Here is a 27,418-nt window from a genome sequence, read left to right on the forward strand (position 1 = left end):
TTTTCTTCATTGCTCACCCCCCTCCCCAAAATGCTGTAATTCCACAAAACAGCTTGGGGGAGGATCATATGAAAGGTTGTTTTAATAAAAAAAATTATTTTGTAAACATCAACTGTAAAAAAAACAACCCCCAATTCTATTGTGCTACTTGAAATACGGGGCTTTGTCACATTATTTATTCAGACAATACATACATGGTATAGTGGCCATCAGTTGGGCTACCAACCGGGAGGTCAGTAGTTGAAAACCACCAGCCACTCCCTGGGAGAAAAGATGAGGCTTGGTACTCCCATAAAGAGTTACAGTCTCTGGTCTGATAGGAACTGGGAACACAGGGAATCCAGGATGGATGATCTCTTCAGGACCAGTGATATGGGTAGCAATACTGGGAGGGTGGAGGGATGGTGGGGTGGAAAGGGGGAACCGATTACAAGGATCTACATATAACCTCCTACCTGGGGGACGGACAACAGAAAAGTGGGTGAAGGGAGCTGTCGGACAGTGTAAGACATGACAAAATGATAATCTATAAATTATCAAGGGTTCATGAGGGAGGGGGAGCAGGGAGAGATGGGGGGGGATGAGGAACTGATGCTAGGAGCTTACATGGAGAGCACATGTTTTGAGAATGATGAGGGTAACAAATGTACAAATGTGCTCTATACAATTGATGCCTGTATGGATTGTGATAAGAATTGTATGTGCCCCCAATAAAATGATTTAAAAAAAAGAGTTACAGTCTCAGAAACCCATGGGGGCATCTACTGTCCTATAGGGTCTCTGTGAGTCAGGATCAACTCGATGGTAGTGAGCTTTTGTTTGGTTTATTGTGTTCAGTCCTGGGCACGGAGAGATACAACTCTGGCCCGGTGTTAAAGGAGCGGATGAGGAGAAGCAGTGAACGGATTTCAAGTGTGTGTGGTAGTGGTAGGGCAGAACTAAGCAAAGGGTGCTAGTGAGGACCCAGAGTACGAGGGGAAATCTCAAGGTTTCCCAGGTAAGGAAAGGCTATGGGTAGCTTTAAGCGAGGAAGGCATGGGACTTGACAAAAGGCGCATGAAAGGAAAGTTGAAGTCGCTGATGGGAGAGGAGTTGTCGAGGTAGAGTAGTGAGGGGGCCGATGAATTCTGGGGACTATGGGCCTGACAGGCTGAGGATCGAGAAGGGCGGCCATAGGATGGTGGAGCCAGCTCACACCAGCTGGCAAGAGCCAACAGTGAATGTCTTATTTCAAATCTTTGTCAGCGACCTCACCCTGGTCCTCGAAATGGTCACGGTGGAAGTATTCACCCCGCTGAAACTGGCAAACACTACCTATCGGCATTTTCACCCATCTTCCTCTTCCAGCTAAACACGTACTAGCCACCACTAGTTCTAAGCGAGGATCAGGAAATGTCTAGGAATTAGATAAGGGAGACCTGGAATATCATCATGAAAAGTGTGGAATTTACTCTGAAATCATTGAGGGAGCCTCAAGTTATTTTAAGGGTGGGAGTCAGGTGAATGGGTTTACTTCTGGGGGAGCTCACTCCTTCTGGTAGCAGTCTGGAGACAGATTGGTTAGGAATGAGGATAGAGTTAGGGAGACCTTATTGGCATACATTTTATCTTACTGGCACCATTTTCAATAGGATACTACAACTATTACTACTACTAATGATAATAATAATAATTATAACCTGTCTGGAATAATAAAATCCAATTCTGTGTTTCTGCATTATGAATAACCAGGAGAAGATGCTTTTGAAAAACATCCCAACGAACACTAGGTTTTACCCTGCAGAAGGAAGAGACAGGACTAGAGAGGGCATTGATGAAGAAGGCTGGGAGGCAGGCTGAGTAATTCCTTGGAAATATTAAGCTGCTTGATTAAATATGTGCTGTTAGTTGCATCCAAACCAGCAATTGGGTAAGGTGCTTAAGAAAGTCTTAAATATGGGTCGTACAAAGAATAAGAATGTCAACATTGGTTAATGAGTGAGAGAGGTTGTGTAAACTATTACGTAATCCCAGTTGAAGCTTTCCTGAGCCACTAGGGAACTGGGCTGAGGTTGATGGACAAGAATAAGGTTAGAAGGAAACAGAATATCAAACAAACAATAGTTGGGTTTAGTTTCTGATTTATCCGCTCATCCACTGAACAAAGATTTTATTATATATTTAATTGCAGAGGAAACAGAAAATCTGACTGCTCCTTGCCTATGTTATGAACCCCTGGCATACAAATAAGGTTTGAGAGTGAGAGCAGTCGGGTCCACGGAGGCAGGGAAGGAAGGGAGAGCCAACACCTTCGGTTTTAATATCTAAAGTTCACACACATACTAAATTAATGTTTGCTTATGAAAATGTAGGTGTTTACTTTCCAAATATCTCATAACATTTTCTTTTGCATGAGTTCATCTGCATTCAATTGAATGGTTATCTTATCCCTAGGGTCGTAGGATAGCCAACATCATATAGTTACACCACAGTTACCCTCCATGCCATAACAATGTGGTAAAAAGTTTTTAATAGAGAGCTTTCTCTTGCCCTTTGTGGGAAAGTCCTGGCTTGCATTTTTCTATGACTTCTAACAGTGCCATAAAGGGTGACCTTGGGATTACAATCCTGAGTCGAGCATGTTGTCCTGTGCAGAATCCATGAAAACCAATGGAGAGAACGAGCGGTGGGGACCATTAGCATACTATCATGCCACATAGCCCACCTACAGATCCGAAGTTGTTACTCATGCTTGTGGGGTTGTTTGCTTGTTTGTTTTTGAGCAGTTGATTCCAAAGAGTGCTTCCAGGGAAAATAGCAGAATCGTGGCAATTCACCACGATATTGCATTATTTCTCAGTAAGCATATGAAAGTCCCCCAATCAAACTTCCCGTCACCGAGTGGATTCTCACTCCCAGCGGCCCTACCGGGCAGACACGGTAGCGCTGCCCCGTGTGTTTCTGAGACTGTGACTCTCCAGGGGAGTAGAAAGTCTCATCTTCCTCCCGGGGAGTGGCTGGTGGTTTCAAAGCACTGACCTGACTGTTAGCAGCTCAGTAAGTAACCCACGGTTGCACCAGGGCTCCAAATGTAAGCACATGAAAGGATTTCAAAAGTTCATGGAGAAATTCCATTACCTTTTAGTTCTGATTTCGGACAAATTTTTTGAAGCCTCCTCCCTTATTTTAGTCCAGTCTGTACACGTGCAAAAGTTTTCGGCCTTAAAGTTGTACACCCTATTAGTAACTACCCCTTATCTATTACTCATCATTTTGCAAACCCTGACGGATACTCATAACATTCAGCCATTAAGAAATTGATCTTGGGGTTTGTATGTCTCGCTCTGTTTGGAATCAGTCCCTTTCCTATGACTGTTTTTGAAAATGAGAGTGAGTTTACTGGGGAGTAAGAAAACCTGCTCATCCCCACCTCCCATTTTGGCTTTAGCTAAACTCAAGGCTACACGTGTTTTCCCCAAATGGAAAACACTTCCCGACCACTCTTACTAAAACCCTCACTGATTCTTGTTGACCGCACCGTTGGAGTCACAAATCAGTTTGCATTACGGAATCCTCACCGAACTAATTCCCTCTGAGAGATTCCTTCTCTTTATTCCTTTCATTCAGATCCTAAGTGCCAGACTCGCTGACCTTGACCTCATTTCTCCCCTATTGCATTTTAATACAACCCCATTGTAGTGAATACACGAAGAACAATCCCACCTCCCTGTTACCCAACCACTGCATACACTGTGCTCTTACAAACACTGCTCGCACTCAAGTTTCTTGTCACCTTACTGGGAAATCAGCCGTCCCCTGCCTGTAATTCCAGCCTCAAGAAGGGCCAAGCCAGCGACCTCTCTGACTTGTAGGCACTCGAAGGAGCCCTGAAGAGTAAATGCCTCCTCTGAGCCTGTTCCCTTGGCAAACGCCACTTCTTTTCTTGGCCAAAGGAAAGCGAACAAAGAAAAGGTGACAGGGTCTTTCGCTTCCCAGGGAAATCCTCACCCACTGTTTTACACTTACAAATCTACTATGTGGACTTTGGAGATGGCAAAACTAAACACTGTTTTCTTTTTAATGTTCCAGTCATAAATATGCATTTATAAATGTTACCAAAAGCTTTTTTTTCTTTTAAAAAAAAATCATTTTATTTGGGGCTCATACGACTCTTATCACAATCCATACATACATCAATTGTGTAAAGCACATCTGTACATTCATTGCCCTCGTCATTCTCAAAACATTTGCTCTCCATTTAAGGCCCCCGGCATCAGGTCCACATTTTTTCCCCTCCCTCCCTGCTCCCCCTTCCCTCACGAGCCCTTGATAATTTATAAATTATTATTTTGTCATATATTGCCCTGTCCGATGTCTCCCTTCACCCACTTTTCTGCTGTCCGTCCCCCAGGGAGGAGGTCACATATACTTCCTTGTAATCGGTTCCCTCTTTCCAACCCACTCTCCCTCTACCCTCCCAGTATCGCCACTCACACCACTGGTCCTGTAGGGCTCATCCACCCTGGATTCCCTGTGTTTCCAGTTCCTATCTGTACCAGTGTACATCCTCTGGTCTAGCCAGACTTGCAAGGTAGAATTAGGATCATGATAGTGGGCGGGGGGAGCATTTAGGACCTAGAGAAAAGTTGTATTTTTCATCGTTACTACATCGCACCCTGACTGCCTCGTCTCCTCCCCGAGACCCCTCTGCAAGGGGATCTCCAGTGGCCTACTAATGATTGGCTTTGGATCTCTCCACTCGGCACTCCCCCCCTCATTTGTTATGGTAAGATTTTTTGTTCTGATGATGCCTGATACCTGATCCCTTTGACACCCGTGATTGCACAGGCTGGTGTGCTTCTTCCACGTGGGCTTTGTTGCTTCTGAGCTAGATGGCCACTTGTTTACCTTCAAGCCTTTAAGACCCCAGATGCGATACCTTTTGATAGCTGGGCACCATCAGCTTTCTTCGTCACATTTGTTACCAAAAACTTTTATCCAAACACTCCAGTAATTTTGAGATCTTCTCTGTTTACTGTGTAAACATCGATTTCTTCTGGAAGACCTTTTTTCTAATCAAATGAAATCAACCCTATTTAATGGTCTACCACCTGCAAAACACACACCTGGGGATGAAGAGCATGATAAGTTGTCTTCTGAGAACTTCAGCATATTTAGCGATTTGCATGGTTATACACACACACAAAACCAAGTGCCATGGAGTCACTGACTCAAGGTGACCCCATGAATGTCACAGTTGACCTGTTCTCAGTAGGGTTTTCAATGCCTGATTTCTTTCAGAATTTGGTCACCAGGCCTTTCTTCTGAGGGGCTTCTAGGTTGGCTTGAACCCTCCACGTTTGGATGTTAGCTAAGCATGATAACCACTGATCCGACCCAGAGCCACTGGGTGTGAGTGTGCATGTGTGTAAGCATGATTAAAGTGAAAAGGAACATCAAAATATGTCTGCCTCTAGAGGCGAAGAATGTTGCCTCCAAAGCAGCACATAACAAAGAGCTCTCGCTGGACAGGATGCACGCCTGCGCTCATGACGGCCTTGTGAGTCCTCAGGAGCACAGGTCTCTCCTGTGGCCCTTATGCCACATGACTCTCATGTGAAGGAAATGGTCTAAAAATGGATGAAACTCTGTAGAGTACAGTAAACAGATGCAGAGAGACAAGCCGGGTTGATCTGGGGCCACCACCACAGCACACTCTAATCACGTCTATATCTTTGATCATTGCATAAGAGCTTTATTCTCTGTGTTCTCGGATTTGTATTATTCTCTTTGTCCTATAACTTATTGCTAGCAGGACAATCCCCTTCCTACCCAAGAGAGAAAAAATGATCTCTTGGGTTCCAGTAGCTGGCTACAGCAAAAAGGAGAATGGGGGAGAAATGAAGCAGCAACCAGGCTGCTGTAAGAAATACCTATTTCCAGATAAACGGATCAAGCCAACAAGCTAGGAGAGCCAGTGAGGGGCATGCTGCCTATATTAAATCCTTAGCATCTAACTCATGATGTACACAATTGCTTTCTTCAGACTATAAATCACTTAACAACAAGTAACTTAATTCATTTAGAAATAGAATAGACCAGAACAGTTTAAATATTTTGACAATTGTTCGTTTGCTTGCAAAGACATATACTGTTTAAACAAAAAGTATTACTTCTTATAAGGGTCAAGTAAAAGGCTTCTTGGGGGGAACACATTTTAAAATGCTGATTACACACAGTAGTGTGGAGTTAAGACAAAAAACTTTGGAAACTCATAAGGAGAGCATGATTCCTCTATAGCGGCTTTACGATTGCCCATAGACTAAAGTCATAGTGCTTTCTCTAAAACTTCGGACTATGCATAAGCAGTTAACTCTTAGCTTTCTATACAGTTTAAGCATCACCTCTCGGCACACCTTTTCAAACTCTACTGATGAACTGAGACCTTTCTGCTCAACGCTCACAGATGTTTATTTTTCTCCCAACAGAATCTGTTGGGAAAACTGCTTGTTATTGGGGTAACTGACTGTTGCCTGTCATCTCCATTATCTGTTTCATAAAGAGAAGAACCATGTGCCTTTCTCGTCTACTGCTGTAATCCCAGTGGGATTAGCTACTTAATAAGCATCCGTTAAATTTCTTGCTGAATCTTCATCTGTCAGAATAAATCCTTCCCTTCTGTCTCTTGCTGAAAACAAGGAGTACAACTTTCTGGTCAGTTTATGCACTAAATAAAATGGCTAAGCGTCCAGCAGTTGACTTAAACTAATAAAAGGAAAGAACAAGCAAGTAACATCATTAGCTTAAAATATATGGGAAATATTGCACATTCTATTGTCAAGATAATTTTTAGAGATATTCATTTTTGCTATTGACTGCCACTGCATTAGGGCTTGTAATCTGCTTAGTGCATTAGCACTAAATACTATTGATTCCCTCAGAGCGAACAGACCAATTTAATCTTTACATTTTCCCCATTTCCTGAGTCCCACTTCACCTATCGTTTAGTTAGTGGACTGGCCGCTAAATGCAAGTGTTAATCGGATTTAAAATTTAAAATGCCATTAGAAAATTTAATATCAGACAGGTTATACTTCACTGGCCCACGGACACAAATTCTGGCAAATCACCAACCAGCCACATATTCCTGAGGTGACAGATCCATAAACATAATTTCTATAAAGTCATCTCAAAAAAGAATGCTTTACAAATCAAAACTGACCTTAATTTACCCTTTTTACCTCGGGCCCCATTTGAAATATCACCTACTGTTTTAATGCCCTTTGATGGATGAATCTGCTGGTGACTCAGCCCAATGAGACAACTGAAGTCGGACTAGAGTCTGAATTCATAATACAGTTATATGTCATCCAGAAATCATCGGCTCCATTTGTGAGTGAACACCAACAGTGGTGACGACCAACCCTTATCCTCTGTCTGTGTGCATTTGTAAGTCACACTTCTGTCCTCCCCTTGAAAGACACGACATATTTTTGACATGAACAAATTGGACACATTTCATCTGCTTCCATGTTGTTCGGGGCCTGGGCCTCCTTGCAGTACACTTCTTCCCCAAGGCTGATCAAGGCTTTTAGAACAGGAAGTCATCACCACTACCACTCAGCAAGTAATTCAAATGCAAACAAACCTGCTTGGAATATCTTAGCTGAAAAATGTATAATTAGCAGACTGGAATGCAGCCAGGATCCTAGAACCACTTGCCACTTCCACTATTATAAAAAATAAAAAACTCAACGGAGTTTTAACTTCAAGTGTGGCTGAGCCCCGAGCTTCATTCCTCTGATAAATGGGTCCTTTACAAGCCCCCTCCCTGGCTGCTGGAGATGTGGCTTTCAGCACATACCTGGGCACCGAGTCATCCCACTGAATTAATGATCTTTGCCAACCTATGAATAAGCAATGGGCAGACTTCTCTCCACATTCTGACAGATCCTCATTTTCTTTTTAGGAGTGAGGAGATAAGAATTTCGGGTGGGATGGCTACAGAGTGTAATACCCTAAATTTGAAATAGTATGATGAGCACAAAATAAACCCACTGTTACCTAAAGAGGCTACTATCTTTATCAAGGATCCCACAGGGTTCCAGAAGTCTCTAATCATGTCGTAGGACATGGATCAGAATCAAGGCTTTACATTTTTATTTACCTTTTAGGATTTTTTGGTTATATTTTTTGACCTTTTAGCTTTTCCAGAACCAACTTCCAAGTTTTTATATCCTTTTGCTTGACCTCCTGATTTCCTCCAACACTTTTATCAAATGAACCGCCATCTGGTCATCAACCACTCAACTAAAACCCAGGTCAGGCCTTTTGCTTTAAAAGACATTCCGATCAATGAAGAATTCATTAAAAGTGCAGGTTACCTACAGAAGAGGGAGACCTCCCCAGCACATGGTGAACCAACACAGGTAAAGCCTAGACACACATGGTTTTTAAGGTAGACACATGATGAAGTCTTAACAGGTCAAGACACACACACACACACACACACACACACACACACACACACACACACACAATCCAGTTGGGGGAACCCAGGTGCACGAGGCCATCAGGTGTCCAGGGACTTAAGAGAAACTGGCTGCATACACAAGACAGTGAGTGTGAAGGAAATGGTCCTAAAAAACACGCCTGGCAGCAGACCAACTTATGGAAGTTCCAGGTGGGACTGTATAACTGGCATGGGGCCAGGATAAGGGCAGGCACATTACACTGGATAGAAGAGCTTAGAGGATTGGTTTGGGGCTCGCTGACCAAGGCAGTCAGGATGTGACTCATAATCCCACAGACTCCGGGAACCAAAGTCCATGCAGGAGCTAGGCCTCCTCCCGGGACTGGCTAGGGGAGTGGTAATGACCCCCTTTCCAGCACACCCGCCTGAGGGCTAGGCTATTCACACTGATGGTTACTTGGCCAGAAAGAATTCAACGAAGGCTGAATCAAAAAAGGATTTGAGACTTTCACTTTCACAGTACCCTTCCGCTCAGAATTTAAGGTGTAATATACCCCAAAGGCCACTCCCCCCATCACACACACACACACACACACGCGCCATGTTCTCTCACCCTACGTGAGGCAGCTGGATTCTAGGTTCTAGGCACCCTCTTCAGGCTTCATGCAATCCCACTGTTTACCTGCATGGCTATTGTCAAGTCATCTCTCTCCTCGTTCTAACGATCAACAATTCTACGGGCTATGGCTCTTAGCTGGGTATTGTGCAAAAAAGACTGTATTACATAGTTGTTCTCTTCAATGGTTTTATAATCTGAAACACATAGCCACGAGGTGGATTTTTTAAACCTTTAATAAAAATTTATCATTTCCTTGGGTGACTTACAAATCTTATATGAGGTGGATTTAAAGGAGATCATGTATAGAGAATAGAAAGATTAAGGGACTGCTTCCCTGGATTATTTCTGTTTTATTAATAGCTCAAAGATAAATTAATTTTCAGGATGAAAAAGTTGATCATGAAGATGATAGATAGACAGACAGACAGACAGACAGACAGACAGACAGATAGATAGCAGTAGGAGCCCCAGTGGTATAATGGTTACACATCGGGCTGCTAAGTGCAAGGTCACTATTGCAAAACTACCAGCTGCTCTTCAAGAGAAAGAGGAGGCAGGCATTCTACTCTAAACAGTTACAGTCTCTGAAATTCACGGAGGCAGTTCTACCCTGCCCTAGAGAGTCAGCATCCATTTGATAGCACTGAGGTTGTTTGTTTGGTTGGTTGGTTTTATATAGCAGTAGAACTACATTTTGGTGACACTGTCTGTCTTGGGTGACCTGTGCTTCTTGGCAGTTTGGCCTTTGTGTTTTCCTGCGGTGAGTCTGTGACGAAGCACCGGTGGTTTAAGATGGGCTCAGCAGGAGGAAGGAAACCGGCACAAGGCATTCACTTCACTCCGTGACATGTCCTCCGACACAGGACACAGGCGATGCCCAATGATCCCAGAGAAGGAGAGAAAGCAACTAGATATTATGTTAGGAAAAATGCAAGATACCACGTGTGTGTGTGTGTGTGTGTGTGTGTGTGTGTGTGTGAGAGAGAGAGAGAGAGAGAGAGAGAGAGAGAGGTAGGTGGCTGGGAGCCTCTAAACAGTAAGTTAGGAAGCAGCAACAGCAATCCTTGCCTGGAAGAGAATAAAGGAGTCTGTTAGAAGGAACAGGAATTGAATGTGAAATTAATGATTTTCTATCAAGATTTTTTTTAAAGTAGCAAATTAAATAATCTCTCAAGGATTTTCTTTCTTAAAAGATTTTTCTGTGGTAGCTATTACACCGGCATCTGGCCAAGAGACCTAATTTTTCAGGATTGGAGGATAGTCTAATATCAACTATAAAGAATCCGCAACAGCATTTTTTCATACAGGATAATATTTTCTCATTTCTGGGCATAGGATGTTAAAAAAACAACAACCCTGAAATCAGGCTTCACATTTTTTATCCCTAATACCAAATGCATTCTCTTGGGAGTGCTAGATTGTTTAAATAAGACATGCCAAACCAGTGTAATTACATGGATGTTATTTGTAACGTTGCCTCCAAATTCACAGTTCAAATGGTGTGGGAGATTATAGATATATGGCCTATCAAGAGTTATAAATCTTTGTTTATTTTATTAAATATTGCAAGACATGCCCTGAGGAGGAGAGATCAATAATGATCCTTGCGGTCTCCTGATGGAAGACTGTAATTATTTTCTTCCATTACAACTTAAATCCTAACCCAATTTTACTCATCTATCATCTTTATAGTAGTAATCGAGAAGCCTCACTTTAGAGGCTGACTCTCCTGCCTGAGCTTCAAGATTTCTTCCTCGCTTCTTGTTTTGATGCTTGCTCTCCTTCAAAATGGCTCTGATCATTAGACTTCTTCCTCTGATGGTTCTGCCCCCGTAACCTTTGAACTCTGGCACTCTTTAAAACAGAGATGGAAAATTACGACTTCAAATTTCCTCTAGTTTGGGAAGCAGTTGGCTACTCTTTGAATTGAGTAGACACGATATTTAAAAAGAAGGAAGTTTGATACAAACAATGTACGAGGTGGCTTTTTCTACAGCGGTATTAACAACAACTTCTTAAATGACAGCAAAATAGGACCTGGGCACATCAGCGTAACATCTTGAAGTGCCCTGGGTCCCGCAGAATTGAAAGCTGGGGGTTGGGTCAGAGCATGTCTCAAACCTCGCTGGCCTGTAGAACAACTTTGATTCAATTGTCTTCTCCCTACCTCCCACTCTCTCCTCCCCGCCTTTCTTAATGATTCCATCTTAGGAAGGTTGTCAGCTACACTGGAAGCAGGTTACTCATACCAGGTAGTGAAGGAAGTGAAAGGCCCTCACCTGAACAGCGTCAGCATATGCCTCCTCCGGTAACCACCCGACAACTGAAGTTTGCCTATCTCTCTCTCTACAAATACTCCTTAGAATAGAAACGGCTTCTACTTACTCTGACCCTGGCATAGAGTGGAGACAGCTCATAGCACAGGGCAGAAACCCGTGGGTTTCTGAGACTGTCACTCTTTAAGGAAGCAGAAAGCCTAGTCCGTCTCCTGAAGAGCAGCTGGTGGTTTCAAACTGCTGACCTTGTGGTTAGCAGCCCAAGGAGTAGCCACTACACCACCAAGGCCCCTACTAATTCTTTATCAAGGACTAATATAATCCCACTTGTCCCATAGTCCAGCAGCCAGGGGAATGGGCTAGAAGTTATATAATGCTCTCGTTTCCCTACATGTAGCAATGGCAGAGTTTTGATTAGCTCTCAGAGTTCTCTTACATCCCTTTCCCATAGGTAGGCCGTGCTATTTCCCAAAGAGCTGTATTTCTGGTGCTCTGTCCTGTCCCACCAAAAAACCAAACTTTACTGCTCGAGAGTCGATTTCAACTCACAGTCACTCTGTAGGACAGGGTAGAACTGCCCCTGTGGGTTTCCAAGACTGTTACTCTTTCCAGGAGTAGAAAGTTTGTCTTTTTTCTGTGGGGAGGCTGCTGGTTTTGAACTGCTGATCTTGTGGTAAGCAGCCCAACTTGTAACCTACTGTGCCACCGGGCTCCTTTTTCTGATCGTGCCAAGTATTTTAATACACTGCCCCAAATTTTCACACAGCCTTGTGAGCAGGTGCTATCAGCATGTTACAGACGAGGAGGCCAAGTAGCAGGGTTCCATAGCAGGGGCCACACAGCCTGTGGGACCCAAGCACGATGTGTGCTCTAGTATAACACCGAAGTCCATGCCCCCTGCACTGATCAATGGTAGGTCACTGAAGGACCAACGTATCGTGAACGTATCTGTTATAAGTTCCTTTTCTTCTTACACAGAAAAACCTTGATAACAGGACTGCAAGGATAATGGGGTAAGGTGATCATTTTAGGAGCTCTGGTGACTTAATGGGTTACACATTGGGCTACTAACCACAAGGTCAGCAGTTTGAACCTTGCAGCTGCTCCACGGGAGGGAGATGAGGCTTTCTACTTCCATAAAGAATTACAGTGTCAGGAACTCACAGGGCAGTTCTCCTCCGTCTCACAGGGTTACTGTGAGTTGGAATCACAATGGCAGTGAGGGTTTGTGTGTGTGTGTGTGTGTATGAGTGGTAATTGTAATTTCTGAGTAAGAGATAGTTCAAGAGTCTTTTTAAAATTTCCACTTTGATTAAAAATTTTTCACAAATGTATTATTCTGGGGCTATCGTGGCTCATACTGAGTGGTGCCAGGCGGCTGTGTGCGCTCCAAGCTGTCCCGAGGTATGGGTGGGGGTTCTGGGCCCGAGGTGTCTGCAAAGGAGGCGCAGCCAAAGCACCGGGGGAGAGTGTGGCTCAGTGGATGGCCTGGGTGGCCTTGGAGATGACAGGACTGGACATGGAGCAGGGCCAGATGATTAAGAAGGCCTATATGATAAGTGAGACGGATCGGAATTGTTGGGCAGAAATGCTGGTGTCCAGAAGAATATCAATTTGCGTCAAAGAAGGATGCTTGATGGCCTTAGTGAAAGCATCAGAGAACTTCAGTTTTACTGAAATAGCATCTTCCAGAAAAAAAGAAAAAAAACAGAAGAAAAGAAGAGGAAATTACAGAAAATGGAGAGAATGAGAAGACCGTGAGTTGATGCCAGTTTCCACACTGTAGCCACAGGTTTCTGTGGAAGCCGCTCCCTGCTGACTAACCTTCCTGATGTTGTTCGCCCTGACTGCTTGACAGAGCACCTGCTTTCAGTGAGCACCCCCTGGAGAACACTCACACAGGCAGCCCTGGAGGCACTGTTTCTCTCTGTCTGTGCCGATGCCGTTGACAATGACAGAGCTTCTTTGTCAGGACCAGGCCAAAGCCCTCTCCTGGTACATATACGCATTTGCTTTGTGTTGTTGTTGTTAAAAAAATTAAATAAGAAATAAAGCTAATTCGATTAAAATAGGAAAATAAATAAATTAAATTAAAACATACTATCCTATTTCTTGTAATTAAGTATAATTTAGGGAGCCGAATCACTACTGACAGGAGGTTTAGGGAAAAAAATTCCTTTATTCAATATTAACAAAATGAATGGGTGGATGGATAGATAGGTGGATTGATGGCTGAATAGATAGATAGGTAGATAGATAGATAGGTAAACAGAAGAGAGGAGGTACTGGGAAAGAGGTGGGCAAAATCCCAGGGGGGAGAAGTTAATTCTCATTTGTAACAACCAGGCCAATGTATACTGATTCTACATTTTCTCTGAATATTGTCATGCTAATAAATCCCTGGCTATAACACTCCGGTTGGAAATTCCAGTCATTTTGTTTAAAATTAACTGTCTTTTTAATACTGTTTAATCCCACATATAAAATGAAGTCTTCCCTCCTCCCACCACATACAAAACCTCCAGACTATAGGACATGTTCTAAATTACTTTATTTTATAAAGTAATAAGCTGACTTAGGATCAGTTCTGCTCAGTTTTTATGGACGACACTAATAGAGGTCATCTGAGGAATGGTTAAAGAAGGAGCTAAAGAAATTTAAAGCAGATTTCATCATTACTCGTGGGTGTATGTGTGAAAACAATCTCATAGTTTCAAGAGTTGGAAGTTCCTGCAAGCAGTCATTTCAAGAATCGCTTTTAGAAGCAATGCATGATGGTGGCATTGTGCCGATACACTTTCAGAACGACTGGTGTAACAACCTAGTCTCTCGCACAGGCAGGAGTGCCTGTGGCTTCTAACAGTTTCCAGGGACAAAGGGCGGTGAGACTCCAGAGACGTCTAGGTGAAGGTGATGTGCTTCAGAACACTGGCAGAGGACTCCAAAGGCCTCCCGCGAGCTGCTGGCAACGCGGAAGGTGCATGGGAAAAGTCTGCACAGAAGCGTCTCATGAAAAGTGAGTGGGAAGTGACATGTTGTGATCTTCAATAAGCATGTATAAAGAAATAACTTAAATATCCGAAGCAGACGCTTAACTACTTCCTCTACATCCCAAAGTTACACACACATCTTACACATTTTTTTTGGTTTGCTTGACAGACCCCTCAGCAGGGACACGAGGACATGATAATATCTGGGGTTGTGTTAAAGTCACGGATGCTATGTGGAAGCCCCAAAAGTTCCTAGTGGCGTGGCATGAGAAGATCATGAAAAATTTGGGAACTCCCTTTGTAGGGTATTATGCCAACTCTTTAAACATCTTGCTCTGCATTCCTATTATCGGAATAAAAATAAATTTCCTCGTGTCTATGATGAGAAATGGACTGCTGGTGGCTGATCTAGGTCACTTGGGTGAGGACTCTGGTGAGAAGCTGGCATTCTGGAAGCAGGCGTGGGCTTGGGGTGGATACCCGGCCCTCGGGGTCTGCATGCCCACAGAGGGACAAGGCAGCACCAGCAGCGGGATGGATGCATGCTCTGGGTGAGCTCTCTCGGGGTCTACGCAGCCTGGGAAGGGCCAGCAGCTTTTACCATTGAGACCGTGATGACAAGGCAGGGCTGATGCAGCTGGTGGACCCTGGAGAATTTATAAGGCCCCTTTCTGCTACTCTCCCAGCCTGAAACGGCATCAGAAACAGGTTTACAGCACAGTGATGGAAGCCCTAGAGGTCAGAAACCCCCTTCTGTGCCTGCACACTGTGGCCTGGGCTGAAGCCTAAAGGTAAAGTTACTGCTGTCACTGGTCCACCTACGGGGGAAAGTCAAAAAGCATCGCCAGTTCACACACGCCCAGGAGTGTTCTGAACAAAATGTGTTTACACACGTCTCTGCGATCAGTGCACGGCCGCAGGTAAGTTTCTCTGTAGTACCCGTGTCAGTATTGTTAGGGTCCAATCAAAACAGTGGTTCCCACGAGGATCTGCTCAGCCCGTGAAATTCAAGGTGGAGCAGCTGGCTCCGAAGTTTATGGCAACTGTTCTTTCGGATTCCAAAAGGATAATCTTAACTGATTTTTCACAACGGACACAAGACGATCATGGAGCTAATTAGGTCGGAAGTTTCAAAAAACGAACAATTGTATGGGGAGAAATGGGCCAGCTAAGTTGCGTCAAATAATTTTGCACATCCTCATTCATCAGGGGTAGCACTGGCTGTCCTGCAAGAATTTCACTGGGAACCATTACCCCATCCGTCCCGCAGCCTCGATCTTGCCCCTTAGGACCTTTTTGTACCCCCAAACTCAAAAACACTTAAAAAGAACATGATTCGAGTCCCTCAAGGCAGCCTGAACTGACATTTCAACATCATGCATCTTAAATGCTGCAGGATTCTTCAGGGAAGAGTCAGAGAAATGGCAACCCTGCCTTCTGAAGTACATAGAGTCCAGAGCAGTGGTTCTCAACCTGTGGGGCATGACCCCTTTGGGGGCCGAAAGACCCTTTCACAGGAGTCGTCTAAGATCATCGGAAAACACATATTTCTGATGGTCTTAGGAATGGAGACACCACTCCTCTATCTGTCTCCAGGCGGATCCGCCCACATGCAGATACACCCACCTACGAGTACCTGGTGTGAAGACTATTACCCATGCTACACCATACTTCAAGACAAAATTTCATTTATTTGCAATTAGAAATAAATATTTCACAATATATAATTACATATTGTTTTGTTATTAATCACTATGCTTTATGTTCAATTTATAAGAATGAAAATACATCCTGCATATCAGATATTTACATGACGATTCATAACAGTAGCAAAATGACAGTTATGAAGTAGCAACGAAAATAATTTTATGGTTGGTGGTGACCACAACATGGGGAACTGTATGAAAGGGCCACGGCATTAGGAAGGTTGAGAACCACTGCTCTAGAGGATATGTAGGGAAACTACAGCTTTACACTTTAACAACAGTTTCTGTGGTTTTATAGCAATACTTTTTGACTTATCTTTGCACACGATTAATCAGCGATGTCAGTAACAAAACTATAATATGCATATCTCTTCACAATATTTTATGCCAAAAATAGGAAAAACAAAACAAAACAAAGAAAACAAAACTCAATTTCAAGAAATTTCTAGAAGGGTCACCTCATGTCTTGCCAAGTAGACTTGCCAAGACCAAAAAATTGAATCATCTCATTGTTTAGTCTTTCCCAACTAGTGTGATTTTGCAAATCACTTTGTTTTCGTATGAATAATATCTCCAGGTGCCTTCATTTTAAGAGGAAGCTGGGAAATAATTAAGTGCTGATTATGGGAACAACCTGATGTCTTCTGTGGATGAGGAATACGAAAACCGAGCATGTATGTAGTCTCAGTGCCAGAAGAAACGTGGTCTTCAGAAGCCAGCGAAGACAAACAGGCTACTAAATAGGGGGTTTAAAGGTATTTGTCTCTGTGGCATTGGGCCAGTGCAAAAGTCGGCTTCTCTCGTAAGAAGACTATGTTGGCAAGGTCCATCTTGTTTCCCAGAAGAATTTTTGCGATGGGAGTGATAACGCTTTCAGGTGTGGCTAGTGTATTGGGCGCATTTTTTTTCCTTTTGGGGAATTAAAACTGGCCTGAATTTCACTGAAAATCCTGCCTTTTTGTTCCCATTGGACACTAAAATCAAAGGGGTAAGATAAAGTTGAAATGTGTTTTGAGAATTTCTAGCATTGATGTAGGCAATTTCACATTGGTAGCTGAAAGAGTACAAAATACAACAATCAGATAAGGTATCGGCATACCCTGGTAAGTCATAGTGTCTTTTGAATGTTTAACAGAGCAAGATTTAAATGGCAAAGGCATGTGCTCTAAAAGTCCTGGGGAAATTCCTAAACGAGTCTTTAAAAGTTTTTGAAGCAACTTACTGGTTGCAGGAGAAGTGTTTTCTGTAATAATATGAATAGTATGTTTTATTTTCTAATTCCAGGTTCCTGAAAGTCCTTGCGTTTCCTTTTCTTTTTATATCTTCTCATTAAGAAAAGGGTCAAGGTCAACCTCATGAGACACTCCATTACAGAGTTGGTAACATATGTTAACCAACAACGCACTCACAGCCAGCATGTCAGAGCCAGAACACAGTGATCCTGGAGGGCAAGGTAGAATTGCCCCCATGAGTTTCCAAGAGTGTAAACATTTATGGGAATAGAAAGTCCAGTCTTTCTCCTTCAGAGCTGGCTTGTGGTTTTGAACAGCTGACCTTGAGGTTAGAAACCCAGGGCGTCAACATTACACCACCAGGACTTATTAAACACAAGATAAACAAAAACAAAACAAAACAAACCCTAATCCACTGCTATAGAAGGAATTCCAACTCACAGCAACCCTATGTAGGGTTTATGAGGCTATACATCTGTATAGGAGCAGATAATTTCACCTACCTCCCACAGCAGGTGTAAACTGCCAACCTAGCTGGTAGCCGCCCTGCGCTTACCTCACAGCAATACCAGACACTCAGGGGGAAATACATTTTAGTTGGATGACTATGTGCATATATTATGCATATTCATAGAACTTGGGAAGGAGGAGTTTATGACTTTAATTCACTAAAAGATAATTTTATCTTCTCTACAATATGTTTCTTGCTTCACAAAAAAGTTGCTACCTAGAACTTCCATCCGTGGAATTATTCCAGACATTTAAATCCAGCAAAAGTGACTTACATGTTTCTAAATGCATATGACCTTAATTCCTCTCTGCAAATTATTGAGAACATCTTTACTGTTTTTCCTGTTTGCAATTATAAGCTTCGATTGACAAGTGCTATAGTGAACAAGACATGGCTTTCCAAAAGTCAGATGGTCCTTAGAGAAACTCTACTAATGGTACCTTTAGCTATGATCACAAGTAGCAATGGAGTTAGGAGGAAGAGCCAGGTCCTCTGTTCAAACAGAGGCAATCATTGGCCATAATAACCTGAATATGGTGCTCTTCCTCTGGTACCAGGTGCCTGGAACTGATGCCAGGTGCCTGGAACTGATGTCAAGCAGTGTGAATTCTCGGGTATATGAGGTAGCTAGCAAATCAAAGACTTTACAGGTAGTCCCTTGGTTAAGAACATCTGATTTACGGACACATAATACTTGCCCTTTAATATCTGTAAATCTGCTTTCAGTATGAAAGGGTTGAATCAACCCCTGCTTGCAACAGATTCTTCATCACAACCACCTTCCCTTGCTGCCTAAGCAGCTTTTACATCATAGAAAAGGCTTCCAGTCTTTCCTTGCATAGAAACAAAGCCAAACTCACCATCGATTGTGACCCACAGTGACCATATAGAACAGAATACAGCTGCCCAGTGGGTTTCCAAGACTGTAACTCTTTACGGGAGTACATAGTTTCATCTCTCTCCTGAGGAGCACTTAGTGGTTTTGAATTGATAACTTTTCAGTTAGTAGCCCAAATGGAACCTTCTATCCACCAGGTTAACAACCATTAAGTACCACTTCCGACTCACCTACAGATTCTTAAAGACAATGAGACAGATATTTTTCATACTGCCTATACAATATCTAATTCAAAGCAACCAAGAATTTTCCTAACACCTCCTCTGAAAATACAAATAACCAACAACCACAAATATTTGCATTTATAAATATCAAATAAAAACCAGGTAAAAAGTGCCAAACTAGAACTTGGTAGATACATGTCTATTTAAGAACTGTGCAAACCTGGCCAATAGGAACATGTGGGATTAATCAGGTTGCAGTTTGATTAGAGGGCAAAAAGATAAATGGCCCCTCCTGCAAAGCCCGCCCCTCTCTCTTGCTCTCTGGTGATCAGAGCATGCTGGAGCATGCATGCTGCTGCTGTAGTTAGTTCTCTGCCTCACCCTGTGAGCTATTTATCTCCGTAGCACCTCCAAATGAGGTCATCAAGCTGCAACCTGATTGACAAGTTAACCTCCACCCTTTCACGCTTAATAGTTTCAAGTTGACACCAGATTACCGTATTTACTCAAGTATAACCTGCCCTGATATCAGGTGAGGCACCTAATTTTACCACAAAAACTGCATTAACAATGAGCCCCCAAGAAAATGATTTTTTTAAAATGTGCTGAAAAAACTCGGCTTATACTGGAGTATATATGGTATGTAACTACCACAGGAGTCTATTTCAAAATTTAAGAACCAAAGGAAAGATTTGGGAGCAGAACTTCTACTTTTCAAGGTTTTCTAGAGAAGTGTGTTGCTGCTGGTGTTGCTACCAGTCATTGAGTTGGGCCCTGATACATGGTGACTATGGACACAACAGGAATGGGCCCTTGTGCACTTTATTGGCTGTTTTTTCAGACGTACATCTCCAGGTCCTTTCCCCCAGTCTGATCTGGAAGCTCCACAGAAGCCTGCTTAGCATCTCAGCCACACTCTAGCCTCCAGGAGGGTGAGGGCTGACAGTTGGATGATGACTACATTGAGGTGCACTGACCAGGAATTGAACCTGGGTCCCCTGTATAAGTTAGACTTGTACCCCTGAATCACCATTGTCCCTGAGAAATGTATTAGCCACTGTCCTTGAGAAATGTTTTATTTGCCAATACTTCAAAAGAGATTAAGTTCTGTTTCTTTCACCTAAGGCCAAGGCTGTATGAGTAAGAGAACAGGGTCTTGTGAAGAAAATGCCTTCAAAGTCCACACATTAACTTGAGCATCTTCTTCTAAATATTCAAATATTGCCTTAGGTCAGTGATTTTCAACCTTCCTAATGCTGGGACCCTTTCATACAGTTCCTCATGTTGTGGTGACGCCGCAACCATAAAAGTATTTTTGTTGCTATTTCATAACTGTAATTTTGCTACTGTTATGAATTGGGTGACCCCTGTGAAAGGGTCATGACCACAGGTTGGGAACCGCTGCCTTAGGATCTCAAATACTGAGGTTTTTTTTTCCCCTCTTAGCTGTTTAATTTTATTATCTTTGGTTTTTCCTAATGTGTTTTTTTGTTTTATTTTTATTATGGAATCCGTGTATCATGCATAGGAGAAAGTCTGCTAAACACAGTTGCAAAACTCAATTCATTTTTAGAAAGTGAATGTCCAGGTAACCACTGCATAGGTCCAGAAACAATACAGACAGGATCCCAGAAAAGCCCTGGGTATGCTGCCTTATCACCGGGGACCCCAAGTTCCCTCCTCTCTCCCCCACCAGTTCCCCATAGCCTTCAAAGTCTGCTTCTTTGGGTGTGAAAACCAGTTTTATTTTCTATAAAACCATCTTATGCAGCGTAGGTCTTTATGAGATTACCTGACTCTTGTGAGCACAATGTCTTCTAAATTTGTCCATGTCATGAACCGTAAAAACTGTGTCTTCCAGGATTGACGGTCATGTTACAATCTGGGTTCATCTCACCAGACGCCCTCATGCTTGCATGAGAAATAAAATACAAAAACCCCAAACCCCAAGTGTGGCAAACATGTAAATGAATCCAAATTGTAAAAATGCTGCACTTTGTTTTTTCCCTTTTCATGATCACATCGACTTTAGTGGTTTCATTTTTAAAGGAAGGGTCAATTTCTAAAATTTCTTAGAAAAGATCTATTATGCATTTTTGATGAACCCTTTTAAAAGCTTATTTGAAAACCAGGCACGCAGCAGACCTCAGTGATCCTTTCTAGAACAATCCTTATTCGGAGCTGCGTTCCAGGGGTGCTAAGTGGGGCGATCTGGGAGACTTACCCGATTAAAGCAGTGCAGGTGGTTGGGCCCGTAGAAGTGCTGGAGACACCTGACGTTGTTCTTGTTGACGATCCTATGGAAGAACTCATCGACATATTTGACAGGAAAGGCACAGAGGGCGGAGCGGTCGGTGGGCTCGGCCGAGTCGGGCCGGCTCTGCGAGAACACGCCGTAGAGAATGTCGTCGTGGGCGCTGGCGCCGATCTGCTTGGCCAGTTGCGCCCCGGGCTTGCCCACGTACGCGGCCTGCAGCACGTTGAACACCTCGCTGCGCAGGGCCCGCTTGCGGCGCTTCTCGGTGAGGATGCACTCCAGGGGCATTTCCATGTAGGAGTGCAAGCCCGAGTCCGCCGAGCAGAACCTGATGATACGCGTGTGGAAGGACGGCGAGTCCAGCGTTTCTCGCTGGACCGTGAGAAAGTAAATAAAGCGGTTGCTTTCGAAGGCGTGGATGTACTTAATGGGGTAGGAGGCTTGGAACTCGGGGAGCACGTCGATGTAGGACTTGTCTGTCAGAAACTTAAAGCCATCCTGGGTCTCCTTGATCCTTCTCACTGATATGGAATGCAGTGCGTGGCCTGGGAGCGAGGAGCCATTGAGGGTGTTGCCCACAAAGAAGTTGACAAAGCGCTGCTTCTCGGCCAGGAGCACCTTGGTGCCCAGGGCACTGACCACGCAGTCGGGACACTGGCTGGCCTCGTCCTCGTCCGCCCGCGGGGAGTGCATGCAATGGACCTCCGCCTGGATGTCTGCGGGGTTATCGCGGGGCAGCACGTGCCGCTGGCAGGTGCCCCGGTGGACGCTGCCGCAGCTGATGAGCTGGTCGTCGTAGTAGGTTTCCACCAGCAGGGCCATGTTCACGTTCTCTCTCCACTGGCCGCCCGCGAGGCCGCAGGCCTGGCAGGGCAGGCAGTCCGGGTGCTCCCACACGGGCCCCGTCTTGTACTCGGAAACCTGCTGCAGGTCTCGCTCGCGCAGGACGTAGATGCTGTTGATGGCGCCCAGGAACACGTGACCCTCGTGCACCACCACGTTCTGGATGGGCGTGTCCGCGGTGAAGTTGGGCAGCCGATACCTCATGTTCACGTTCATCTCGGACTTGGCAAGGGCCTCCCTGCACTCCCCGCCGCCCTTCTGCACCAAGGTCAACAGGAGCACCAGGATGCCAGGTGCCAGCGCAGCTGGGGCCTTCATCGTGGGGAGGTGATCTGCCAAAACACATTCAAGGTGAGAGCACTTAATTGGCAGTAGAAACAAGGATGGGGGTGGGAGAGGGAGGGGGAATAGCAAGAACTATCACAAAGCTAGGAGGATTAGAAACGGGGCTTCCTAACTGGATGTTTTTCATGTGGGGTGAAAACAGAGGCCGAACCCTGGCTGGGTTCACAAAAAGGATGCATTGTGCAGTTTGGCCATGGCCTCACATTGTTTAATTTTAGAACTCCAGCCACGAACGAGTAATTTTAGGGACCTATTCTGAGAGGCAAACAATGTCATGTGTGAAGTCCATAGAGCCACTCGGTGCGAGTCATGTGGCCATCCAATGAGAACCGAACACGTTTCTTTCTTAAACCCTTACCAGTTGTTTCATGTGGTTCACTATCTGTGGTTAATGACCATGTTGGCATTTAAGCTTCCTCAGTCAAGTAAATGAACTGTGGTTTGGATCCATGTATTCTAGAAATCACAGCAGGCCTTGTTTCCTTGGGAGCATGTCGACCCAGGAGGCTAAATTTAGCTTCCTCTGGGAAGAAAACAATCATAAATTCTAGAAGCAGTATGATCACACGCTGTTTATAGGATCTCGTGTGGCGGAGGAAAGGTATGGTTAGGATTTGGCAGTAGTGAAGCTATTGTTTCAGACAGGCAAAAACTTTGTTTCACGTGAGATCACTGGGAGTCTAAAAACAGCGAGCTGAAGATGTGTAACATAAAATATAAACCTCAAGACTAAAGTTCCAGAGCTATTTCTTAGAGAGAAACCTGTCATTACCAAGTAAAATACAACACACAATTATTTGATGAAAGGAAAATATTTCTACTAAGACGCTTGAGGGGATTTGTTATTTAGTTTTATGAAACTTTAAATCCACACGTTATAAGCATTTTGAATTCTACTTATTATAGCCATGAGTAGAAAGGTAGTTTGGGAAGAAAAGGCCTTAGAATAATTAGCAACTAAATAACTGTTGCCCCGCCCCTTTTCATGGAAAGAAACATACAGCTGTTAGGAAAGGATGGAAGGATTCTCTTTACAACTTACTCAATATTACAGTTATGCCACATACCAGCCCATGTCTACAAAATCACAAGAAAATTCACTGAGCAACTCTCTTGTGCGTGGCTCTGTGCTTGCACTATGGGAAATGGGACATGGCCCCTTACCTCCAGTGAAGCTCCTACGTGGCTGAGAGATAACATGTATATGCCAACAGATGTAGTAGTTTGCATTATCATCCCCTATGTAACACGAATCAAACGCTACATGGGAGGGAGACATGATTTACATCTATTTAAGAGAACCCTGGTGGCATAGTGTGTTACATGTTGGACTGCTAACCACAACATCAGCAGTTCAAACCCACCCACTACTCTACAGAAGAAAGATGAGGCCTTGTGCTCCCTAAAGATTTACAGCCTTGGAAACCCTAGAGAACAGTTCTATTGCGTCCAATAGGCTTAATATAAAGGGGTCACTAGAAGTGAGTTTGAGTTAGAGAATGGTAGGAATGTTGTGAGGTCCAGGACAGGAAGGATAATTAGTGCCTCTTTGGCTCACCACTGTATCCCAAGTACCTGGCAATGAACCTGGAACATAGTATGTGTTACATATGCATAACATGTATGTTATATATAGGATAAATGTATAAGACATATAATAAATGATACCATGATTATTAAGAAGCTAGTTTAAAGTCGCATAGCTAGAAAGTAGAATAACCAGCGATTGACTGCAAACCTGTCTGACTCCAAAATCAAAGCTCATCTTAGTCCACTGCTTGCTAGGAGTTGGGGGCTTTGGGGAAGCTGCTGCAGAATGTCACTGATGCTCTGAGCTGGAAGATCATACATCAAGCCATGGCTGTTCTCCAGCAAGGCTTTGAGACTGGAGGCGCAGTGACTTAGGGCAGGAGGAGCCTGGGAAGACCAGCTGACAGGCTGTGATTTTTGCCACAGGCAGTAATGAGGGCAGAACCAGAACCGCAGCCCCCAAATAGACAAGAAAGGATAGGCAAGAGAAGAAATAACATTGGATGTCTAAAATGGGTGGGGTCTGCAGGCAGTCTGTGACCTGTGCAAACATGGAGTGAGTTAGACAATGAAGGGAGTTGGCAGGAGGATGTCAGGCTGAAGAAAAAGAATAAATAAGTTGCCTTGCAACCAGCTCACATCTACTCTGATGTGCCACTGTGAAATGAGAGCACAAATGCTTCACTGAAGGGACGACTCAAAGAAAAACGCCAAACCCACGGCTGTCAAGCAGATTCCAACTCATGGAGACCTTATTTATTTATTTTTCAAAACATTTAATTGGGGGCTGGTACAACTCTTATCACAATCCATACATCCATCCATTGTGTCAAGCACATTTGTACATTTGTTGCCATCATCATTCTCACAACATTTTCTTTCTACTCGAGCCCTTGGAATCGGCTCATTTTTTCCCCTTCCTCCTTGCCCCACTCTCTCACGAACCCTTGATAATTTATAAATTATTATTTTGTCATGCCTTTCACTATCTGACATCTCCCTTCAGCCACTCTTTTGTTGTCTGTCCCCCATGGAGATCCTTGTGATCAGTTCCCCCTTTCTACCCCACCTTCCTTCTACCCTCCCAGTATTGCCACTCTCACCACTGGTCGTGAGAGGTTGGTTTATCTGTACTGGATTCCCTGTGTTTCCAGTTCCTAGCTGTACCAGTGTACATCCTCTGGTCTAGCCGGGTTTGTAAGGTAGAATTGGGATCATGATAGTGGGGGAGTGGGGGTGGGGTGGGGGAGGGAGCATTAAAGAACTAGAGGAAAGCTGTATGTCTCATCCTTGCTACACAACACCTTGAAGGGCTCGTCTCCTCCCCGCGACCCTTCTGTAAGGGGAAGTCCAGTTGCCTACAGATGGGTTTTGGGTCCCCACAATGCACTCCCCCTCATTCACAATGATATGATTTTTTGTTCTTTGATGCCTGATACCTGATCCCTTCGACACTTCATGATCACACAGGCTGGTGTGCTTCTTCCATGTGGGCTTTGTTGCTTCTGAGCTAGATGGCCGCTTGTTCATCTTCAAGCCTTTAAGACCCCAGATGCTATATCTTTTGATAGCTGGGCTCTATCAGCTTTCTTAACCACACTTGCTTATGCACTCTCTTTGTCTTCAGCGATCGTGTTGGGAAGGTAAGCATCATGAAATGCCAGTTTAATAGAACAAAGTGTTCTTGTATTGAGGGATTACTTGAGTGGATGCACATGTCCATCTGCTACCTTAATATTAAACTGGCATTTCATCATCTATAAATATACTACATATGTACTTGCCTGTATTTAGACCTCTATAAATGCTCTTTGCCTCCTAGTTCTTTCCTCTATTTCCTTCTACTTTCCTCTTGTACCACTATCACACTCAGCCTTCATTTGGGTTTCAGTTATTCCTCTCTGTTACATTGCCTTACCAGGCCTCCTATACCATCCTCACCACTGCTTTTGGATCACTTGTTGTTCCCCTGTCCCTGGGTTGGTTAACACCCACTTCCTTTCCCCCTCTCCTATGTCCCCTCAGAACTATCGGTTCTGTTGTTTCTCCCTCCAGATTATTTATCCCACCTATCTTATCTAGATAGACCTGCAGAGACAATAATATGCACAAAAAACAAGACAGAGGAGAACAAAGCAACAAAACAAAACAACAAAAACCAGTGACAAAAAAAGAAAAGCCTGTAGAAAGTTCAAGGTCTGTTTGTTGACCTTTAAGAGTATTTTCCGGTTGAGTCTGATGGGGTGCCACGTCCTGACCCCAAAGTCTATTTTTGGTATTCCCTTGGGAAATCCTTGCTCTACTCCCCTTGCTGTTCTGTTGCACACCTAGTGTTTTGCCTCTGTGTGGTGGGGTCAGATTGGATGCAGTTCCCACACTGTGTCTCCAGTGTTGTCCCCTGTAGGGCTATGAGTCAGTGAGGGATGTCATGTCTTGCAGTGGGGCCGGCCATATGGTCCTCTCTGTGGATTGGCTTCTCTGAGCAGGGATATCTTCCTCAAGACTTAGTGGGCCAGGATGTGCTCCACTCTCTCTTCCTCCCCCTTCATTTGCTCCTGTGTGCTCTGATCAGACATGTTCCTCTCCCTGAGCTGTAGCTTCAGTGTTGTCCTCTGAAGTAAATTCTTCTGGGTGGAGGGGAGGCTGTCCACGTAGTTGGGATTGGGGCCGGCCCCTCAGACCTCTCTACTGGTTCCCTGCTTCATGCTGGTATGTTGCATTCACATCTTGGAGCACTGGGTTGAAGTCTGGTCCCTCTTTCCCTATGGAGATATAAACAATACCTCCCCTTGGGTGGGTTAGTGCCCTGTTCCCCCACTACCCATGTCTTCCCACCCCCCTTCTTTTTAGTTGGCTACCATATGTGTCCCTGGATTTGATCTGGCCTCTGCCATACTACCTGGTCCTCACCCCAGGAATGTTTGTAGACAGTAGCTTTTTCCCTGTGCTCTTTTTGCATTTTTTTTAAGCGTACCTCACAGCTGACTCATGTTGTACTTGTCCTTTTGTGCTTGGCTTACTTTGGTTAGCACAATTTCCTCCAGTTATTCTTGTGAGGTGATGTGCTTTATGCGTTTATCACTGCTTTTTAGTGATGCGTAGAACCCAACTGTATGTATGCACCTCAGTTTTTAAATCCAATAGTCAGTTGATGGAAATTTAGGTTGTTTCCAACTCCTTGCAATTGTGCACTGTGCCTCGATGAACACTGGAGCACAGCGGTCTGCCTTTGGTTTGTTTCTTGCTTCTTCTGGGTAGATGCCCAGTAGGAGGATTGCTAGGTTGTATGATAGCTCAATTTCCATCTGTTTTAGATATCGCCAAATCGATTTCCATAGTGGCTGTATATACCTATAGGTCCACCAGCAGTGGATGAGAGTTCCTATCTCACCACAGCCCCTCCAACACTTGTTGCTTTCTGTTTTTTTTTAATTGGGCTATCTTTGAAGGTGTTAGGTGGTATCTCATTGTTGTTTTAATTTGCATTTATCTTATGGCTAACAATGAGGAACATTTTCTCAAATGTTTACTGGCCATTTGGATTTCTGCCCTTGTGAAACTTCTGTTCAGGTCATTTGTCCACCTCCTCAGTGGG

General features: G+C 44.0%; 1 protein-coding gene across 1 annotated transcript in view; it reads right to left on the bottom strand.

Annotated features, from left to right (window-relative positions):
* The window catches only part of MET (MET proto-oncogene, receptor tyrosine kinase), a 146,435-nt gene that overhangs the window by 83,294 nt on the left and 35,723 nt on the right, over positions 1-27,418 (bottom strand). Inside the window, exon 2 of the mRNA XM_004707767.2 lies at positions 21,073-22,280. Coding sequence (XP_004707824.1) covers positions 21,073-22,266 — 1,194 coding nt within the window. The 5' untranslated portion in view covers positions 22,267-22,280. The remainder of the gene's footprint in view (positions 1-21,072; positions 22,281-27,418) is intronic.

This window comes from Echinops telfairi, unplaced genomic scaffold (genome assembly GCF_000313985.2).
Source record: "Echinops telfairi isolate 266 unplaced genomic scaffold, ASM31398v2 ScPeMD7_23;HRSCAF=83, whole genome shotgun sequence".
Lineage (NCBI taxonomy): Eukaryota > Metazoa > Chordata > Mammalia > Afrosoricida > Tenrecidae > Echinops > Echinops telfairi.